The sequence below is a fragment of the Tinamus guttatus genome, unplaced genomic scaffold, assembly GCF_059628265.1.
Source record: "Tinamus guttatus ecotype Peru unplaced genomic scaffold, ASM5962826v1 Tinamus_guttatus_pri_ptg000247l, whole genome shotgun sequence".
Lineage (NCBI taxonomy): Eukaryota > Metazoa > Chordata > Aves > Tinamiformes > Tinamidae > Tinamus > Tinamus guttatus.
The window spans coordinates 2,479,905-2,501,242 of NW_028288781.1; the positions used below are offsets into that span (position 1 = coordinate 2,479,905).

The 21,338-nt window shown below is 44.3% G+C and overlaps 1 protein-coding gene across 1 annotated transcript; it reads right to left on the reverse strand.

The window, feature by feature from the left end:
• Window positions 1–958: 958 nt before the first annotated feature.
• SETD7 (SET domain containing 7, histone lysine methyltransferase) lies at window positions 959–20,142 on the reverse strand. The gene is made up of 8 exons (XM_088526520.1): window positions 20,032–20,142; window positions 14,271–14,400; window positions 9,022–9,223; window positions 7,063–7,252; window positions 5,157–5,238; window positions 3,949–4,066; window positions 3,492–3,649; window positions 959–2,586 (listed from the first exon to the last, which is right to left on the reverse strand). Exons 1-8 carry the CDS (start codon window positions 20,069–20,071, stop codon window positions 2,406–2,408), a joined length of 1,101 nt encoding a protein of 366 aa, XP_088382646.1. The 5' UTR covers window positions 20,072–20,142; the 3' UTR covers window positions 959–2,405.
• Between the last annotated feature and the right edge of the window lie 1,196 nt (window positions 20,143–21,338).

The following is a 21,338-nucleotide window of genomic DNA, read 5'->3' on the forward strand; positions in this document are numbered from 1 at the left end:
GCTTGACTGTCACCAAATTAGTGGCTTTTGAGAATGCACAGAGGACACTTTGGGGCTTTTTTCCTAGGAATTCCCTATTATAGGATGCAACCACCAAACCTGACTGCAAGGAGCCCTCTTTGTCCTGTATTTATCTCAGAAACCAGGCAGTGTGAGGACAAATAGATCTATTAAAACATAAGCAAGTCTATATTATTAATAGAAAGCAGAGGAACTGGAGACAGATCAGGAGTGAAGCAGAAGGAACACCACAGACCAAAGCACATTACACAAGCTGCTCTAGCTGATGCCAAGGGGCGAGCGCTCCAGAGCAGGTTATCACCATCTAAATAATTGTCTGAGGACAGGTAGGGAAGGGTCCTGAAACACACGCATTTCTTTTGGAGGGTGATCTGCTGAAGTTCTGCTGCCAACCAGCCTGTGACAAGGATCCGTTCTGCTTCTCAGCGCACTGGGCTGAGTCACTGAAGCATCATCTGTGCCGGTCACCCGCGGCTGCGAGGAGCGGAGCCTCCGGAGCGAGGAGGGGGGATGAGACAGAACTCACGTTCAGAGAGCTGCTAGGAGACTGTCAGAAAGCCCCGAGCCCCTTGCCCTGCGCGCGCCCATGTAGAGTAGCTTTTGTGCGAGCTGAAACAGGGAAGTGTTGGAAAAACAGCTTTGCAATCTAACAGTTTCAGGAACTAAGCAGAGCCCCAAATTAGAGAGGTCCTTATTTACAAGTCCCTAACTTTGTATACGTACCAAAGCAAGGATTCTCAGACTGCATAAAATAGCAACCTCATCCTTCTACTTCTATCTATCAACTCAACACATCCTTCGAGTCTAGCTCCACTAGAGCGCCAGACATCATCAACTATTGAAGCAACCAAAAAGTGCGTTGCAACATAAAGGTAGGTCTAATTTTTTTTTTTATGTTACATATATACAAACACTTCTTAAAACCACAAACATTTGAAGAAAGTGTTGTAAATGCATATGAATTGTTCCTAAGCTGCTTAACCCAAAAGAGAATGTCAGAGTCCCGAAAGTGCCCCAGCACCTAGACTGAAATGATACCCTATTTCTCCCTTCTACAGCATTAGGCAAGTCTGGCACAGTATTTCAAATAACAAACAACTCCCCTGCCCCTAAAAAACCCAGAAGACAACCCTGCAGATGAATATTCACAAGCCCCCACTAATGGCTGCCATAGGGTTACGGACTGTCGTTTCTAAATGAGCAGCGAGTGATGTTTTTACATTCATTGTTTGTCTTTCAAAAGCAATCCTTTCACATCGACATTTTTAAAATGGAGTTTGATATCTCATCCTGTATTAATCTATTTTGTCTTAAGAAGTACTAAGAGAAAGGCTGCTATAAGGCCATATTCTTTGTTAACTGAATATATATAAAAGATACAGATCTCTAACAAAGTACTACAACCTGCCCTCAAATACATACACTTCCTTTAAGTGACTTCATATGAGATACCTGCATTTAGAGACAGAATTTTTGCCTTGAGAATTGGCCATTTTGAACAGATGAGATGCACAAACCAACTCATGGACACTAACGCAGTCAATGTGTTTGCCCTTCAGAACACAAGCTCCTGAAAACCCTCCAAAAATTGAATGCTTTCTCCTTTCAGGAAATCTTAATTCAAAGAACAGCTTGATTTGTGTGTGATAATCACAAATTAAATAAACCAGCCATAAAGGCCAGATAAATATTAGTTTTGGACATGTTGCTAAAACTATTTAGAGAGCCACAAAGACCAACACACAGCACTCTCACATACGCACGAAAGCCTTTCCACTAGTTAGAAAGGATTCTCTCCTGCAAAAGAGGACTTGTAGAAAGAACAACATTCAGACAAGAGGAAAGGGGAGTTAAAAACCCAGCCTCCTATATGCTAATAAATAAACTGCTCTATTGCAAGATTCAGATCAAAGGTTTAAAAAGGCAAAATTATGCTACTATTAGAGAATATCAAAATATTACTGTTATCATCACAAGTGGCATATATGCAAAATGCAGTTGCACAATAATGCCTAGGCAGATAGAGAGCAACACTAAGTCTGCCGACTAAAAGTGAACAATATACCCATGTTAGTTTTCTGTCTAGTCTTTTGGCATCTTTGCATATGGTGCAAAAGCAGAAGCTACCAAAGAATATCACGTCTTGTATAGAATATTAATTAATTTCTCCAGATAAGACTGGTGCAACACTAGCTAATTTTAAATCTGCTATGAGTAACACAGTCAAACCTAGTTAGTATGCAAGAAACTTATCTCCTAGCACAGAATGCAAAGTTATGATGCAACAGCATGAACAATCCCTGGTTGTCCAGTTTTCAGTAGAAAGGTAGTGCATAGATCCAAGTTGCTATTTCAGGTTGCTGAACTGAGAAGCAGCTTCTGTTTCACTTTTGCTGGGCAGCCTGGAAAGCTTTCAGTTCCAGCTGGTACCACTCTGGCGCCTCTGGCCCATTCTGCCCCACGGGGTTGTGGTCGTATCCGTAAGCCACTGTCAACTCTTCATCCTTCTCCACAGCCCTGATGGTACGGATACACTTGATAGGCCCAAAACGAGGATGAACAAACCTAGACAACATGGACAAAAAATACTTTCAATAAACTTGCAACTGCCAATTGACAGCCTATGTTTAGCCCCTCAAGTCACTCATGGTTGAGCGAGATGTCACATAATGAATGTTAGATGAACAGACTTTACGTGTAGAGTCACCTTCAATTAAGATTTAAGTAATCAGGCTACAAATACAGGTACATTGGAGCAGTATTGTATAGCCCTGTTAAAGTTTTTCAATAGTCTTTTAATATTGCCTGCTTTTAATGCCAAAATAAAAGAAAGGCAAATATGCCACATGCCTCAGACCTGCAGTGCTAAGTATCTGCATGATGCAAAAACAATATAGAAGCAATATAGAAACAATAAAAGACTGGACAGCATGGAAAATTGCTCACCTTTATCTCCCCAGCACTATGTTAAAAAAAAAAAAAAAAAAAAAATCACAGCAGACTTCTGCATATCTCCTCCAGGGTCTCATCAGGGAGGAAACCAGCGGATTTAACAGAAGATGACTACTTTCCACATACATACATACCTATCTGCCCACTTATATTTTTGGTATAAAATACATGTGTCCTTGAAAATATGCATACATCAAACAGTATTCTAGTGTTCTGCACCAACTTGTTTATCAGCAAGATCCTTAATTTGGGGGTTTCAGAAATGACAGCACATTTGACAGTGCCGGCCAAGCATTTGCAGTTCAGCAAACACAGTGCAGCCCTAGCCAAGCCAGGATTTAGACAGCCGCCCTCATGCATTTTAGGATCAGCGACAAAGGCAAAACGTTTGCCAGTTTTAAGACACCCTCTCAGCTAGTTGCAAGTGCTCACAATGCCAGCAGGTTTCCAACTTGATCCAGGCGACCAGGAACTGCTTGAGCCCGTAACCCTTGGTCCCAAGGGACAGAGCTACTTACGGGTCGTAGATGCAGTTAGGAGTGAAAGAATGGTTGGCCTTGTGCCCCAGCGAGGCACAGTACTTGGCAGCATGGTTGTAGGGCTCCGGCACGTCGATGACTGTCTCATCATCCAAGGATATCGTGTTGCCATTCAGGGCCCAGTCTCTGCTGTCTACCTAGTTTGCAAGGCAAAAAAACAGTGTATGTGTGTGGGGGGTTAACTTTGCAGCAAGTTTGAAAGCAAATACACTGAAACGAATGCAACTGAAGTTTTCCTGTGTATGAGGCATTTCAGAAAAATCTGGATTTTTTTTTCTTTTAATGTAGGCAAACATGCACTTCCTTTCAATCAAACGCTATCTATTAAATCTTACAAGTGGGGAAAGGGTGGGTGGGTAAGTGTCAAATCCTACTGCAAGAAAATGATTTCAGAAGGAGCAATGAGAAATCAGACTGACTTTTTTCTCTCCTTTACCTCCTGGTGTGTAATTCGCACTCCATTGTAAAAGGACATAACGGTACGAGCTTCGGCTGCTATTTTTGAAAATAATCCTTCTCCAGCACTGGAAATGAGAGAGACATCAACATACACCCTAGAAGAGAAAAAGTTACAATTTTAAACTTCAAGAAGTTATTACCACACCAATACTGGTCAAAAAAGGGCAATTTTAAACTTCCAAATACAACCTTTCTTCTTTGCTCTCCTCCATACTCTCCTTCTATTTGAAAATATGGAGATGGAGAGGAATCTTACCTACCAATTTGCAAAACACTTTTGTGAATCAATCATGTATTTGCTCTTAACGCTCCATGACGGCTTCAATTCGGGAACACCCTCAGCAATATAGCAGAATCTCAGAGGTTTCCACTAAACTGCAGTTGATGGAGGCAATGGTGTTGTATATTCACAGGCTATTACACCCCTGAGTAAGAGTATTCAAGATGGAGGGCTGCATCTTGATGCAAATTAATGCCAATACTTTCCTAATCACTTATTTAGGCATTTCCAAGGACTACAATTAAGAATCCTACAGGACAGGTCTTCTAAAAGTTTGGGCAAAAAGTAAATAATATGATGTACTGTGTACTAGCCACAGAAAATTACAAAAGATAACACCAACTCACTAGCATCTAGGCAATCTGCTGAGATACATGGTATTTTGACAGTACAGGGCTGTCCCAAACACAATCCCACTTTGCTCTGGCTTGACGATTTATTCCCACCATTCTACATCAGTAGGGATGAGAGCAAACTTTGTACAACACATGACATTCAGAGAGACACCAATTCAGCACATATCAACATGAAACTAGTTAAACACCTAGAAAAGAAACACCAGAATGTTTTTTTGCTAAGCATGTTGTAGATGTGGGCTATTAGTGGAGCTCAGCCCTGAATGAATTTGGCTTTGAAATACTAAGAAGTTATCCTAGTTTAATCTTTTTAAAAAATAAAGCTATGTTCTATCCATTAGAGTGTAATTTTAATGTGTAAATCAGAAAGGAATTCAATCAAGCCAAATATTGAGTAAGATGAAGTAACGGTTTCCATATGACAAACCCTTATATATGTTTTTAAATGAAAAAAAGGGTTTGCAAGATCAGGCCCTAAATGCATCACAGCCAAGAAAAATTGACATTTTGAATGTGAAAGAGGAAGAGGAAGGGAAAAAAGGAGCCTACCTTTCTGACTCGTAAGGATCAGGAAGAAGTGCATTTGTAGAAATGCAGGATGAAGTAGATTTGTCAAAACTGTATACGGGGCCTAAAAGATAAAACAAAGCAATTAAATTAATGGACAATACTGAAAACGTGCAACTCAGAGCAATCAAGACATTCAAAAATCAAGTTCTAATGACTGCAAGGAATAAATGCTGTGCTTCAAAAACAGTATTGCACAGTGCTATACCCATAAAAGAAGCAGCCTACAGTGAAGTACTACTTTTTTATTCCTTTTCCCTTTCTTAACATACCACTGCAACAGCATATCCTCACAAAAAGTAATAGCTATGTTTCTTAGAGTAATACTTTTAAGGAGTGCCCGGACAACCACGAACAACCTATCCAAGGTCTTGAATTAAAAAATAAAGCAAAAATTTAAAAGGATATACTAAATAACACATTCATTAAAAAAAAAATATTTCAAGTAACATTTTTTTTAAGCTTGAAACTAGATGAGACTTCAGCCAGAAGATAACATTGAGTAATCACAAAGTATGTTTGTTGCAGTACCTCATTTATTTTTGGTCATTATTAAACAGCTTGGCGGAAACCTCTGACTGTATTCCTAAACCCCTCTGCATTCAACTGCCAGGAAATTATTAGGGATAGCCTAAGATGCAGGTGGAAATAAAAAAGCAGAAAAAAAACAGGATATTGCCAAGTTTGATAAAAGGCCATTGTCCCTGGCATCTAGGTTCTAAAAATGGATCTGTTCTGACTGAAGCCAGCAACAGAGTGTAATTGTATCCTGTTTACAAAGCACAACTGTACCCTCTCAGAAGATCCATCTTAAGTTAAATTTTGATTTACTCTCACTTCTGTAAGATTTAAAAAATAAAATGCCATATGCACTTTTGAACTTCTCATTTCCTTTTTACTGAGTTTTATATTCTTATTTCATACTTAAGATGGCAATCCTTGCTGGCACGATATTTATCATTGTTAGTATAAGGAACTTAAGGAAAAATTTCTGAACAGTGAGGGTGACAGAGCACTGGAACAGGCTGCCCAGAGAGGTTGTGGAGTCTCCTTCTCTGGAGATCTTCAAAACCCGCTTGGACGCAGTCCTGTGCCACGTGCTCTAGGTGACCCTGCGTGTGCAGGGGGGTTGGACTAGATGACCTCTAGAGGTCCCTTCCAACCTCAGGCAGTCTGTGATTCTGTGTTCACATGTGTGCTCCTGTCCACAGATTGACACTCTCCCCACAAAATACCACATTTACCTCACAGAAAAGAAAAAAAAAAAAAAAAAAAAAAACCACTCCAGGCTTTAAGGGAAAAAATGCTACAGGCCCACATGGCCATGGCCCTGCAGAAAGCACACTGGCTGCTTGGGGAGAAGGTGCCACACTGATGCCAACCATTTTATAACCATTTTAGATCAGCACGACTACCCAGACGGATGGGAGCCGGTGAATCACACCGCTGCACAACAACTGAATCAACTGCATTAATTCTAAGTCCTGTGTCCTTTCAGCCCCTTAACATCCATGGTGCTAAAATCTGCTTGTGCAAACGCAGCACCCAGGACTACAAAGGAAGCGCAGCCTCCCTCTTCACTCACAGCTATTTTGCTAACAAAACCGAACCCGCAGCTGTGCCAGCCCCAGCGCTGTCAAGCAGGTTTTCACGATGGCAGAGGTGGCTACCGTACGTGCGCCAGGCAGGACTGTGCCCGTGAGAAGAGCAATGAAAAGTAATTAACTCAGCGGCACCATTGCATGGGTCACTTCTCATTTTTCACCCTCTTTATTTTCTTTTTTTGAAGGGGGTGAGGGTGGGTGAATAAAAAACAGGCCAGAGACCGAGCTGCTTGCAGGGAAGGGCTGGCAGCAAGAGAGAAAGCTGCTGCATTAGCTGTACTTACTGCCTGGTACTACTTCAAACTGAGGTTTCCCATCCTCTACAGACGTCAGAGTGGCCAGTTTTGCTTCTATCATTTCTCCATCTATGAACCTCCCAGAATATGCAGTTTTTCCATCAGGGTACACGTAAGCTATTTTCTCTCCAGTCATTTCCCCTTCTTCATTCACTTCTCCCACCAGGCTGCCTCCATCCTGGGAGCATGTGTGAGAAAAAAAAAAAAAGAGTATTTAAATATATGTTACTATCTTTTGTAAACAACAGACATTTTCTGGCTGTTTTAAAGAAGCAAGCTAAAGTACAGCAAGTTCAGATGAGAGCTAACGAAGAGTAGACACATGCAGACACACAAATAAGTAAAATCTAATCTCAGTCATTATTAAATTGATATGAGAATGACCTGGACCTTCTGTCTTGTTTGAAATAGCAAACTCCATTTTGTTTCCCTTCCACTTTGATACAAAAACACTGGGTTTTGATTTGCAGAATTTTTATGTGAACAGTCTGTGAAAGAAGGCACAAACTAAACAAAAAAAAAAAACTCTACATTTCTTACCATGACATTGTGCTGCAGAAAAAACAGCAACAACAACACTGGCTTGTGCACTGCTGAGTGATGGTGCATCAAAGGAGTTCCCACACGTGAGGAGACACACAACGAGAAGGTTGCTTAGTGAAAGCCAGCAACCCTTTTCCCCACCAAGCTTTGTGGATTTTAGCCTAAGCTTTGCCACCCGTTATTTGCCTGCAACTCAGGTGAGCTCTATTTACAGCCGTGCAGAATGAGATGCACAGGTCTAACAACTTCAGGTGTTTACTTCCGAAGGACAAGGAAACAAACAGAAATAATGCCTTAGAGCCAAAGACTGACATTTCCTGAGCACAACACCTTCCAAAATATATTTCCAGAAGGTATAGCTACATTTTCTCAGCTGGAAGATGAAATAAGAGACACATGACATGTTGGGTCTGTTGTGTGTATTTTATACATTATAACTGAAAACCTGCTAGTTGTTTGGTGGTGTACAGCAAGCATTTATTGATTCTAACACAACATGCTTAACGAGAACAGAGAAAGCCAGTTAATATAAGGAATGGCTAGTGATGAGCATTTGCAACCATACTCACAACTAGAGCAAGGGCAATATATAGCACAGAAGCAGAGTGCTTTTGACCAGCAGTGTAACAACCGCAGCTGTTATTATATACACATCTCTGTGACTCCAGTGACTCTCGTGATCTTCAAAAGCCAGAGCTGCCAAGGGATTGTTACTAAGGTGCTACAAACAAGCGCTACAAACAAGCTGAGCAGACCCAAGTGCTGCTTAAAAGCAAATATGAATAATAATCGGAAATGTAGCAATCATTATTGCTTTGAGTAAGTAATATCATTTTAAGAGTATATCCAAAGTTGTCCAGAGTTGCCCAGAGGAACGCCTCAGTGTTTACTAACAGGCAGAAAGACCAAACCTTGGTTTGCTTCATGAACAAAGCACTTGTCTGCCCTCTGCTCAGATGCATGATTCTCACACCAGCTGCATCATGTTTACTAGAACAGGCCAGACTTGGCACCAAATTCTGCAGAGCACACTCTGTGGCACGTTGCAATAGCCTGCACGGCTCCCGTGCCCCTCTTCTGCAGTTGGCATTAAATGGCAGACTGACTGGGACAGCCTTCCCGGGGCTTCCAAGGGGCTGTTATCCTTGGAAGATGAAAACGGCACCTTGCAGCCTCACTGAACCCTATCTACTAGGCAAGCACTCAATGTTGAAATGTTTGACTGTATATTGGACTACCCCAAATCAGTACACACAGAGCTTCCCCTCAGATTTTTATACTGACCTTTGGATAGCTCAGTCTTGCTGGTTATTTATTTCAAATGTGGGGAAAAAAAAAAGAAAAGAAAAAAGAAAGATGCAGAATGGTACTACTACGCAGCAGAGAGCAGGAGGTCAGGCTTACCGGGTAATATATCCAACAAACTCCGTGTCGAATGTTGTCTTTATACTGCCCTTTAAATATCAGCCGCCCATCGCTGTCGTACTCCTGGGCAGGTCCGTTCAGTTCTCCATCCACGTATGTGCCGTGCAGGACCACTCCATCCTCGTACGTGTAGATTCCCTGGCCTTGCAGCGCATCATCAACATAGTACCCTTCCAGTGTGCTGACAAGAGAGAGGAAAGAGCAGGGGAAGACTACTCACCCCTTTAGATGTGCATCCAAACCCCTGACTCTAGATACAGGAAGATCTCCCCCTGCACTGCTCATTCTACATATTACTGATAAAAAGAGACCATGGGGAAAGTTTCATTCAGAGCATCTGAATGATGAAGCCTGGTTTTCTATTGAGATGTGCCCTGCAACCTTTCTCTAAGTACTCACCACAGCTACAAGAACTCGTTTTTTTTTTCCCCCCTCCTCTTTCCTTTTTTCCTTCTGACCTCTCAAACCTCATCTGTGCCCATCTCTCACAGGACAGAGGAGAGCCCAGGAGTCAGACCGCCTTGTAGACGGCCTGGCCTTGCAGGGGACACATGCTGCAAGGCCTGGCAGTTTCTCCCTAGGCTTCTAATAGCCAAGGGGTCCCACACTGGGATACCAGCTTGAGTGTCTCTCTTCCACCCCTACTAGTCATCACTACCCCGATGGGTCTTTGTCTCAGGTGTTTCCTATTTGCAGCTAAATTGGGTGGGGTGGGGGGGAACATGAAGGTGAGAGAATGAAAACAGAAACCTATGCACATGAGAGGGGAAGCAAGAGATCACATAAGCCTAATTTCTTTAGGAAACAAAGATAAAATACAAGCTTGTTCCTACCAGCTGCTGAGGGAAAGCGCAACTTGCAGTGCGTGCACGCTCACCAGGGCGCACAGCAGCGCGTGCTACTGCGCGCGCACAGCCGCCTTCGCCTCAGCTGCCTTCTTCAGCCCTTTCCTTACAGGTTGGGACAGCAAATTAAAGCAGTCAAGGGCCCATTCGTGGCCTAGTAAGAAACTACTGTTTAAGCGGGCTACTCTCACATGGGATTTTTCCTACCTCCTGGCTTTGGATCTTCCATAACATTTCTTTGGTGACATGGAGTTGAACTGCCACAATGTAGCATAGCACTAACTATAACGTGCCACCAGTTCAATGGTAGCTCACTACCAATAAACCTGGCAGCAATCTCTACTCGATCAGCTGGAGGAACTGTTATTTTTTTCATGTATTTCTGTTAAAGCAGAGTGCAGCTTGTCAAACAGAACTAATGCTACGTTTTGATTTCAACAGCGACACATCGATTTTCACTTCAGTTGTGTTTTGCAATCCCTGTAGAAGATGTGTAATAAAGCCCTTACAATCTGCTTTCTGTCCTTTCTTAAAAAGGGCAGGTGAGAAAACCCACAAAGAATGAAAGAATACCTGACTAGATCTTTTTTTACTGTATTTCTTTCTCAGGTTAGACATAGACAAATACAAACCGTTCAGTTTGTCCCTATCATATTCTCCGGCCTATTTAGCTAATGTATACATACTTCCACTGCTACATCATCCTTTTTGACACAGACATCTATGGGAGAGGCTCGAATTGTTTGTCTGGGATCACAAGACTCTACGTGCTTTACAAAACTTCACCTGTTTTTCAACAGATGCTGTTGAACAGTATCTGAACAGTATGCTGAATAGATATTTTTTCAAACTAACTTCCTCATTTCTAAAGCTTCATTCTTTGATTTTACAAATTTTTTTTACAAATACACTTCAGTAAAAGAAGGTAAGCTATCCATGACGTATGTGCTTAAAACACAACCTCAGCTTTGGTTTTGCACATGCGTCTTTGGAGCGCTGCATGATTTTTCAGGCAGACTCGTTTCTTGATCCCGGTTGCTGCAGAGCAACATGGGCAGCTGCAGCAGCTCATTCAGGGAAGGAGACGAGCAGACAACAAAATCACCAGAAACTGATGTGCTTTACTTGAGAAACGAGACCACCTTCCTCGTTCTCCAGATCAACAAATCTGAAATTCTTTGAAGCTGGTAGCACACACAGAACTCGCACCTAAGATTGTTCTTTAAAAAAAGAAGCTACCCCCCGTGTGTGTAACCAAACTGCAGAAATAATCACCATCATCTTAGTTTTAATCAAACCAACTGCAGCCAACAAGTTGCTAAATTAGAAATGTTCTTCAGCACTTACAAAAGTGCCTTTTACTTTTATTCAAATCTCTGGGGTTTGTTCATTGTTTCAAGCTCTGTAACAATGTAGAGAAATCCATCTATTTCTACTTCCATAGACTATAAAGAAAATTAAAATAAAAAGAGAAAAAAATGTCAAAAGTAAATATCTGTTTTTCAATACTGTCTAATAAATCCAGTTTTCTAAACCTTTTGTACTTGTCACACTTTGGGGGTCTCTCTCTCCCTTCTTAGCCTATTAAAATTCTAGTGTCTATAGCAGACACTAAGGCCTTATCAGCATTAAGTGGCAGACCACTTGATATGTATTTAAATATTAAATACATAAATAAACAACTACTTCCTGAATCTGCATATGCCCAATCTTGTCAATACAAACCCCGAGCTAGCCCACATTCCTCCAGTTTGCTTCCCAGATTATCATAGGATTATATCATTATCATATTAGGGGACAACGTAATTGTGTCTTTAGTGAAAGTTTATCAGATGTAATGCCTTCTCACTACCAGACCTAGAAAATATCTAGGATATTTACAACCTAGTAATTATTACAGAGGGAAACTGATGCACTATGCTTCCAGGTACTGAAGTTACAACCTTTAACCTATAAATCATTTCATAAATCATATGGAAATAATGAAAATGCTCCAGAAAGGATGCTGTTCCCACTGTGGATCGAGATGATGGTTTAGCAGAGAGTTTCTAATTCAGCAGGGAAGAGCGGCTGCAGCTGGTGCCAAAGGGGCTCTCAGGCTCACGGCGCCTGTGCAGAGCCCCGCCAGCGCAGCCAGCAAACACGAGCGCCGGGGAAGGCCGAGGCGCGCGGTTCCGGCAGGGAGTACGCCCGAGGTGAAACTGCTCTCTCCAAAACTACGTGTGCTCGGTTGTGTTTTGCGTAGGGGGACGAATAAACACCCCTGGTATTTCCTTCCAAGTTTTCACTTCTGTAAATGAAACAGAAAGGGGTTATCTGCTCTGATAAAGGTGGAAAATCCTAACAGAGACAAACAAGACGGACGGGCAGGCTGATCTCCCTACACGCGGACAACAAAAGCACTGACACTGTTGCCAGCCCCGTCTCTGCCAGGAGTCAGCGTTTCCCAAACCGAAGCCCTACAGCTGCTCGCTGGTCAGTCTGCACGGGCAGGCCTAGAAGGGAGGGAGAGCACAGAGGCAGTACAGCCACTGCGAGGAAAGAAGTTTTCAGGAATTTCTGAAACGCGTTTCCCTTCGAAAGGCTCTTTCATAAGCACTCAGCCTTGCTCAGGGCACAGCTGATGGAAACAGCACGTCCTGTCGGGTGCCAAGTTGATCCTCCTTCAACGGCCCCGACACCTGAACCGCTCACCTGAGAGCGGATTAACCCCTCCACCTGGGCACGGCCAGGGAGGTCGCAAGGACCCTGGTAACTGTTAAGCTGCTTCTGCCAAATTAAAATCAGCCTGGACCTGATTATAAAAATATCCCATTTTCCAGAAACATATTACAGACTATTTTTGTGTATTTTTATTTTTCTACTTCCTGAAATCACCCAGTAGCCAACTGTTCCATTTTTAAAGTGTTATGAAAATTATTAAAAAAAAAAAAGAAGAAAAAAAGAGATTTGGCAACACTTCAGAAGTACAGAAAAGGCTCTGCACAGGCAGTAGCAGCATAAGCTTCGTACACAGCACTGCCTGTGCCCTGGATTACTTGGAGAAACAGCTCTACAAAGGAAAGAGGGGGTCAGTTTCTCTAGCTATACAATCAGCGATTGCTCCGCTGAGACCATCAACAAGCACACAAGTGTTATGTACATGTGTCCAGAGAGATGTTCTCTGCCAAATCAAAAAAAAAGAGGCTATTTTAGAGAGGTCAGCTGCTGGGCAGTAACAACTTTCAGTTATTCATGCAAGATTTAATAAGGCCATTACTAGCAACAGGTGGGATTTTTTTTTTTTTTAATCCAAACTTGAGAGGCCCAATCAGTTCATGCATAACTGAATAAAAATATTATCTTCCACATGGGAGAAAAAAAAAAAAAAAAAAACCACCTCACAATCTCCAGCATGAAGCAACCGCAACACCAAGTACTGGTGAGGCTGGCACAGTGAGACAACCCTGTACCCAGCACTTCTGCTCCTGCTCAGAAGTTCACTGAGCAGGACAAGAGGAGAGGAGAATTGACACAACTGTCAGTCTAACGGTTGCTATTCATAGTGGCACCGACAGCTGCAAAACCATGAAGAATCGTGTCATTTTATACATCTGCTGCTCCTTCTGAGGAACTTCTCAGTCACTCACTGCAGAGAGAAAATGCTGCAGTTATTGGCAGGGGGAGAAGAGATGTTATAAGGTGCTCATAAGAGATTATAAGCTGTTCATGCTTATGAAGAAAACATACACAAATCACCTCATGCACACAGAGGCATGGACTAGCCCCATTTCCCAGGGATGAGAGTGGCAATTTACAGGGGCTTTCCTGAAAACGAACCAGGCCATAAGCACCTTGCAGAACATTAGGTGGAGCTGGAAACAGAACTATATTTAAACTACTCCTTTAACCGCTAAACAATTTCCAAGCCCAAGCAGATGGTGAGGCTCTCTTGAAGGTCTTGTGCCCATGCGCGGCTCTGGCACAAGGAGCTCTGGGTCCAATAGCAGCCTGTGTATACCGGCATAAAGCAAACAAAAATCTACTACTCATGCAGTTGTGGACTTGAACTTTGCAGTCCAAGCGGTTGTCACCATGGTTTTCAAAGGCTTTGAAGACATTCCAGTTCCCAGAGTCTCTAATTAGTTGAAAAGTTTACAGCACTAAAACCGCGCACAATGCTGGATTCTCCTACAAGGGAACAATTCCCGGCATCGTGCTACATATAAAGCCCTCGAGCCCAAGAAGGCATCGTGTCAGCACTACAGCTACAGTAGCAGGATGAAACTTTCCAACTACAGCTTTTAATGAGAAAGCATATTTAGACACTCAGACAATTAATACAGATTAGTTTTATATCACTGTAAACAGGATGGACAAAAGAGAAGTGGAGCAAGTGTCTACCTTCCATCAAAAAAGAAGAACTTGCCACGACCGTTCTTTTCTCCATGCACGAAGTTTCCCTCAAATCTGTCTGTGGATGAATAGGTGACTGTACAGAATCCATGTGGCAAACCATCGTCATCTAGATGCCCTTAAAAAAAAAAATGCAAACACATTAAATGTTACACATAACTGCAGTCCTATTCTGATTACATAGACATTTGAAAGAAGTAGCTCCCTGCTATGAACAGTGATCCTAATCCATATCTCCAAATCTTTCTGTTAAGAAGAGTGATCAGAGATTCAGTACAACTGAAGTTGGTAATTCTGTAGCACACTTCACTGAAAAGAATAAATAGAAAGGGTTAGGATGAAACGAAACAGGTAAGGGAAAGGAGAGAAGGAAAAAAATTCTAAGAAATGAGGCTCATACTCACAAATGTGTTAATATACTTCTACAAGAACATAATCATTTTTATTTTCTAAAATATGTATTTCCTGGTGAGAAGAGAATGGATTTAGACTTCAATCCATAGAGTAAGATGAGGTGAGGTTTTTTTGGATGAACACATGTCTTAGAACAACAGAGTCTTCTACCTCACAGCTATATCCACAGGAATTTAAAGAAATAAAAGCATATAATATTTGCAATACTATGGCCTTGTAGTATGTTGGTTGACTTTGTACTTCAGATTTCTAATTTTGCTTTCTAATGCCTCATGTGCTCACATTACACCCCTCTCTTTCCTCTCCCAGACATATCAGCTTTCCCCATTACAGCTGGAGAAAGTAGATGGGTGACACACTAGATCCTCACCTGCAGGGGTTTGTAATTTACAGATTACAGCTGGCAAACTCGGATTAAATTTAATCAGCTACACATGAGTTAACATCATGTTAACTCTGATGAGTTAACATCAGAGCTAATATTGCAGCTCTGGCTGCCCGTTCAAAGCCAAAGAAAGTCAAGAGAGTGGTGTAACAACGATTATTTTCTAGCTTACCTGTTTGAACAGAGTCCTCAGCACTGCATTAACAGAATATTGCTCTGATTGCAAATCAAGGATGCTCAAGCTCAGCAGGGCTGCTTTCAACACAGTGATACACCAAGTGTAGGTATAAAAAGCTCCCCTCATGATATTTTAACAGGTATAAGCTCTGCATGAAAACTGACCAAAAAATGAAAACTAGCATATATTTATGTCCTTCTGTGTTTCTAAATAAAAACTGAACTCTAATCCCATGAGTCTCTTTGTGGTGTATACAAAGCCTATTAGAGATACTTATGTACTTCTACAGGCTGTAGGTCAAACTCTTTGCTGATCAAATTTGCCAAAGGCATCAAAACCAAAAAGGCAAAAGCAAATTCCAATATGATGCAGAGCATTGAGAATCCAGGCTGCTGCATGTAACGAGGCACTTCGGTACTAACAGTCCTACAGACCTAAACCTAAGAGAAAACCTAAGAGAAAACACTGGAAACAGGAGTGAGAAATGCCAAGTATGAATGTCAGCCACATTAATGGAAGTTTGTTTTTGATTCGTCTCAGTAGCAGACTCACACTGCAAATACATCTGCTTTTGGCTATGTTGGCAGCACCACAGGTCATCAGAAATTAAAACTAACTAAATAAATAAATATCAAAAATTAAGCAATGTGTCAGCAAGCAAAGGAGCCGTGAGAGGAGGTCAGCAGACTGTGCAGTATCAGAGATGACAAGAAACAGGTCAGCTGAATATTCTCCAAGACCCTGCAGATACAAGGGAAGCCTGAATCCCCGAGCGCTCTGAAGGAGAGGCAGGCAGAGTCTGCGGTGTACCGGGTGGGAAAGCAGACACTTGCACGATGGCTAAGGCTGGAAGCTATTGCCTCCCTTCCTGGAAATCAGCATAACCGGGTGCCTATCTGAAATGCCTGTGCGCTAATGCAGGCAGCATGGAGAACGGGAGAAATTAGAAGTGTGCGAGCAGTTACGGGCCTAGGAACTCCTCGAGATCAGAGAGCTGGTGCGATAGCTCACATGACTAGCGTGCTGCAAGGGAGGGATACAGGCCCTTCCGGCACTCTCGAGCGCCCAGGGAGCTGGTTGATGTCACTGCAAGGCCACTCTCAATTATCTCTGAAAGCTTGTGGTGATGGAAGGAGGACCAGAAGAGGGGAAGAGAACAAACATCACTCCTGTCTTCAGCAAGGAGGATGTGGGGAACTACAGGCCAGCCAATCTCACCTTACTCCCCAAGAAGGTGGTGAAAAAAAAAATCCTCTTGGAAACCACTTCCACATTAAAAACGATGAAGTGACTGGGAGCAGTCAACATGGATTTATAACAAGTAAATCATGCCTGACCAACCAAATAGCTGTCGGAATATACAGCTTGATGGATGAGCGGAGAACAGTGGAGACTGTTTACCTTGACTTGATCCTGGAGAAGAAAGGGCTCAGGAGGGGTCTTATCCGGGTGTATAAACACCTGGTGAGGGGCGTAAAGGAGACAAAGCCAGGCTCTTCTCAGTGCTACTCAGTGACGGGACAAGAAGCAGTGGGCACAAACCAAAACACAGTTCCATCTAACCATTAAGCATAAGAAAAAGCTTTCTCACTGTGAGAGTGACTGACACTGGAAAAAGCTGCCCAGGGAGGTTCCATACTTGAAGATATTCCAAGCCTAACTAGACACAGTCCTGCTCTAGCTAACTCTGCAGGAGTCAGGAGCAGTGCTGGACTAGATGATCTCCAGAGGACCCTTCCAGTATCACTGATTCTATGAAAGCCACAGAGCTCAAATTCATTTTCTTTGCTTTTTAAAAGTTCACATAACGATGTAAGGCAAAGCAAGAATGTTAATCATTCGATGCAATGGTTACATTAAGTATGGAAATGCACCTAAAAAAAAGGTATGTAAGAGAAATCATGATGACATCCAGACTTATCAAAGAGCATAAATTCCCTCCTTCCTTGTTCCCATAAATGCCCCCTGGTGCGCCTGCTCTGACACTCCCATAGCATCTGTGCAAGGTAGACACTGGAATTATAAAACACAGGGTTGCACGTATACTATATATTTTAAAAAAGAAGAAGAAAAAAAATGACAGAAGTTTACAACTTGATTCTTCGCAATTTTTCAGTTTTATCAAGACTTTGCTGGGATGCAGAACCCCCACAAAAGTTGCCATACTTTTGCACACCATGCATATCAGTAACTTTGCATAGCAGGATTCAAACTAGCCCAGAGATTTCAATGGCCAGCTTTGCACTGGTGGCTTCTATACAGACTCTTAATCTCACCCATAGCACAAAGAATCCAATTCTTCTTACATGCTAGAGATTTTCCCTACCAAAGGGGGAAAAAAAAAAGAGAGAGCGAGAAAAGCAAAAGTACACAAGCCCCCAGCAAAACAAAGCACAGACATTTGGTCTGTCTGTGTAGAGAAAAATAAATAAATAAATAAAGCAATTTCAAGTGTAATTATATAGATGAAAGTTTTCCTATATGGCTGAGGCCTTAGGCTCTAATTCTGCTCCAGATGAAGTCAACAGGAAAATTCTCATTATTTCAGGGAGAGCAAAGCAGAGCTTTCCTCTCTCCCTTCTCAGTACGCTCCTCCATTTCTGAAAACTAAAACAAAATATCTTCATATTTTAAAAATTGTTTTAAAATCTTCCTTTTGTCACTTCAGGGCTCCTTCAAGATTTCCTTTCAAGCTCAGATCACGAACTTTTCAAGAAAAGAAATTACACTTTTAAGGGGTTGTTCACACTACAACAATTTGAGACTATTACCAGTGACACTAACATACAAAAAAACAGAGATAAACAGCAGTAATACTGCCAACAAGGGACATTTATTTAATAAAAGGCATCCAGCGTGCATCATCAGAAAAAGATTCTGGCCCCAGAGATGCCAGGCTGATGTTTTAGGAACAGCAATAATAACAAAAAGAAAGAGCAAATCCCATAATGTCTGGAAGAAAAAGTGCGTTTGATTTCTGTCACATTTCTAACTTCCTTTAGAAGGGTCCCTACCCAGCCTCCCCTCCCCACAACGTCACCCTGCTTCGGTGTCATTCAGAAAAACACACACTTCCCAACTACTGCTGAGCACTACGTTCTTCCCAAGCTCATCCCCTTCAGCCCGGGCAGCGCTAAGCGGATCCACGGTGTGGCGGAGGCTTTACCCGCAACGGGAGAGACTGAACCGTGACCCTGCTCGAGACACAATGATAATCCAGAAACACGTTTTGGGAGGGCGGTGAGGAAAGGGAGGCATAGAGACACCTGTGAAGGCACATCTCATCCACAGTGTCCTGTGTTTGGAGAATCCCGCCTCCCTTCCAAGGCTTTACACAGCTCTGTTAGCCCACACCTACATAATCCAGATGCTAAGAGCAGCTGCCCAGCTCGCATCTGTTGTTAAGTTACTCTCCATGTCTGCTTTGCAGAAATGTGCACCGAGGCCTTTTTCTTCTGCCACGATATCCCAAAACGCACCACTGAATGATGAGCATGCCAGGCCGCCCCTTACTTCATACACTTAATTCCAATAACTGAAAATCTAGGACTGCTCTTTGAAGCCAGCACTATGCCCTGAGAGGAATGTTAAAGGAGTAGATGCTTTTATTTCAAGCTGGTACATTTTGTTCAATAGCTGCCTGAGGCAAATCCTTACTGTGTTCCTAGATGCTTCACAGGGATGACAGCACATTGCTGATTTATATTACTGCATGCCCAGATGTCCACTAGCAATGCCTTTCAGAGGGGCGCACCTCAGTTTCAAAACTCCTGGAAGGCTAATCCTCCGCCCCAGCAAGGCTAGCAGGGAAGGAGCACGCAGTGCCGCAGGGCTGGGCCTTCCCATTCCCTGACCCGCTGTTCTGCTCCGCTTCTGCCACGGGCTGAGGTGGCCGCAGTCACTTCCTCCATTTGTATTTTCTTCTTCCCAAGTGCACCACCGTAACTGTAAACTCAGGGAGGTTTTGTGCCTCCCTCCTAGAGCTTTCACCAAGGACACGTATATCTTGACTCCCAATTATCTCCGAAGAGGATAAGCAGTGGGACGCTCTTACAGTTTCTCATGGTTTGTGCTTTCTAGCCTGTGCGAGCAGCTCAGGGTCCCTTGCTAGAGCTAAGGGGAGAGGCCGACACCACCTCGTGTGCGCCGCTACGTACGGAAGGTGCTGGGGAAACCAGGGGCAAATGGGTTAACGGCTCCTTGCGTCATCACCAAAGGCACTGGCTACACAGGCCGGAAAGTAGAAACTAAGTGCAAACGCACACGCATGATGCAGAGCAACAACAGTAAGGGAGGCTCTTTTACATGCTGAGAACAAATCAAACATCACGGCTATTTACAGTAGCTTCAGCCTTACATTACGATGCAACAAGGGAAACCAGCCGCGGGCTGTGGCCACGTTCCCCTACCCGTCCCATTGCTCGTGCAGCCATAGGCTGAAAACTGCCCCTCGGGCCCACCCGGAGCCCCCGACACGGCCGCGCGACGCGGGGCTCGCCCGACACGCAGGGAGCTCGAGGGCGGCTCATCAAGACCCGGAGGCCCGGCGCTCCAAGACAGACACACGGGCGGCTGGACACACAGGCAGGCGCCGGGCTCCGCAGCCCCGGGCCCGCGCGCTGCGCTGCGCTGCGCTGCGCGGCGGCTCCGCGCGGCCGCCCCGTTGCATAAGCCGCCTGATGCAATGCGCGCCCCGCCGCGCCCGTCACCGCCGCGCCGGGCTCCGCGCCGCGGGGCTCCCCCGCCGCTGCCCGCTCCCCGGGCGCCCTCACCCTCCACGGTCTCCTCGAGCGTCTCCTCGTCGCTGTCCATGATCGGCGGCGGCGGGGGGGGCGCAGCCGCTCTAACCCGCTCCCCGCGCGCGCCCGCCCGCCCGCGCGCGCGGGAGGAGCCGCCGTGCGCGCCCCCGACGGCGGCGCGGGGAGGGGACGGGGCCGCGGCCGCCCCCGCGGGGCGCGCGCCCCGGAGGGCCCCGCTGCGGCTCGCGCGCGCCGTCCCCACGAGCGCCCGGTTCTGCGGGGGCTCCCCGCGAGCAGCCCGCGCAGCGAGCGCGCCCGGGACCGCGCAGCACGGAGCGCCGGAGACCTGGGCAAGGCACCCCACGGCACGGGCGTCCGCCAGCAGCGCGCGCACAAAGAAATGCACAGCCAGGGATGCACACGTGTGCATGTAGGGGTACACACATCCAAAGAAAATGCCGTGGAAATGTGTTAATCTATACCGAGAGGTCCCTAAAATTTAGTATAAAGTAGCGCACAAAGCAGAAGCAAACCCAAGCCCATCCAGAGGGCTCAGGGTGCTGAAGCCCGTGAACCTCAGGGTGCTGAAGCCTGTAAATCGCTGGCGAGGCATGTGTGGGGCGGTGTTACCATTTCTACAAGCCACCTGGTAAGAGAGACCGTCTTATGCACCATAACCTGCACTGTGTCATCACTTGTTCCTGGGATACGCTGAGAAACACTCTCTTATCTGATACACTTGATATTAAGGGATTTAATCACCAAAACATAGGGGCTCCCAGATTTCGGTTTTGCACAAAGCACATCAAACTTGGGCAGTCCGTGTGGCCTATGAGCTCATGCCGCTACGATCAAGTGCTCTATCACTGAACACCTCAGTGCACGTGCGGGATCTCATTCACCTCCAAAGACTGACAGTGCGGCAGGAATCACCTCAAAGAGAAGCCAAAGAGCTCCCCAGATGGCTGCAATGGGAATGCAGGAGGTGCCTCCTTTACCCCACAGGAGACAACCCAGACGGTCGGGGCTGGAGCACCTCTGCTATGAGGAACAGGACTCATAATTTAAAACAAGAGAAATCCTGACTTGATACAGGGGGGAAATTTCACATCATGAGCATGGCCAAGCAGCGGAGCAGGTGCCTGGCACCTGCCAGACTCTCCTTGCAGACTCTCAAGCCTGGCTGGGTAAAGCCCTGAATAACCTGATCTGGTCTCAGAGCTGCCCCTGCTGCAAGCGGGTGGCACCGAGAAATCCTGAAATTTGGAAATCCTAAAGCTGGAGTACAACGAGGTTAGTATTTGACCTAATTGACACGAAAATTTATAAAATATTGATCA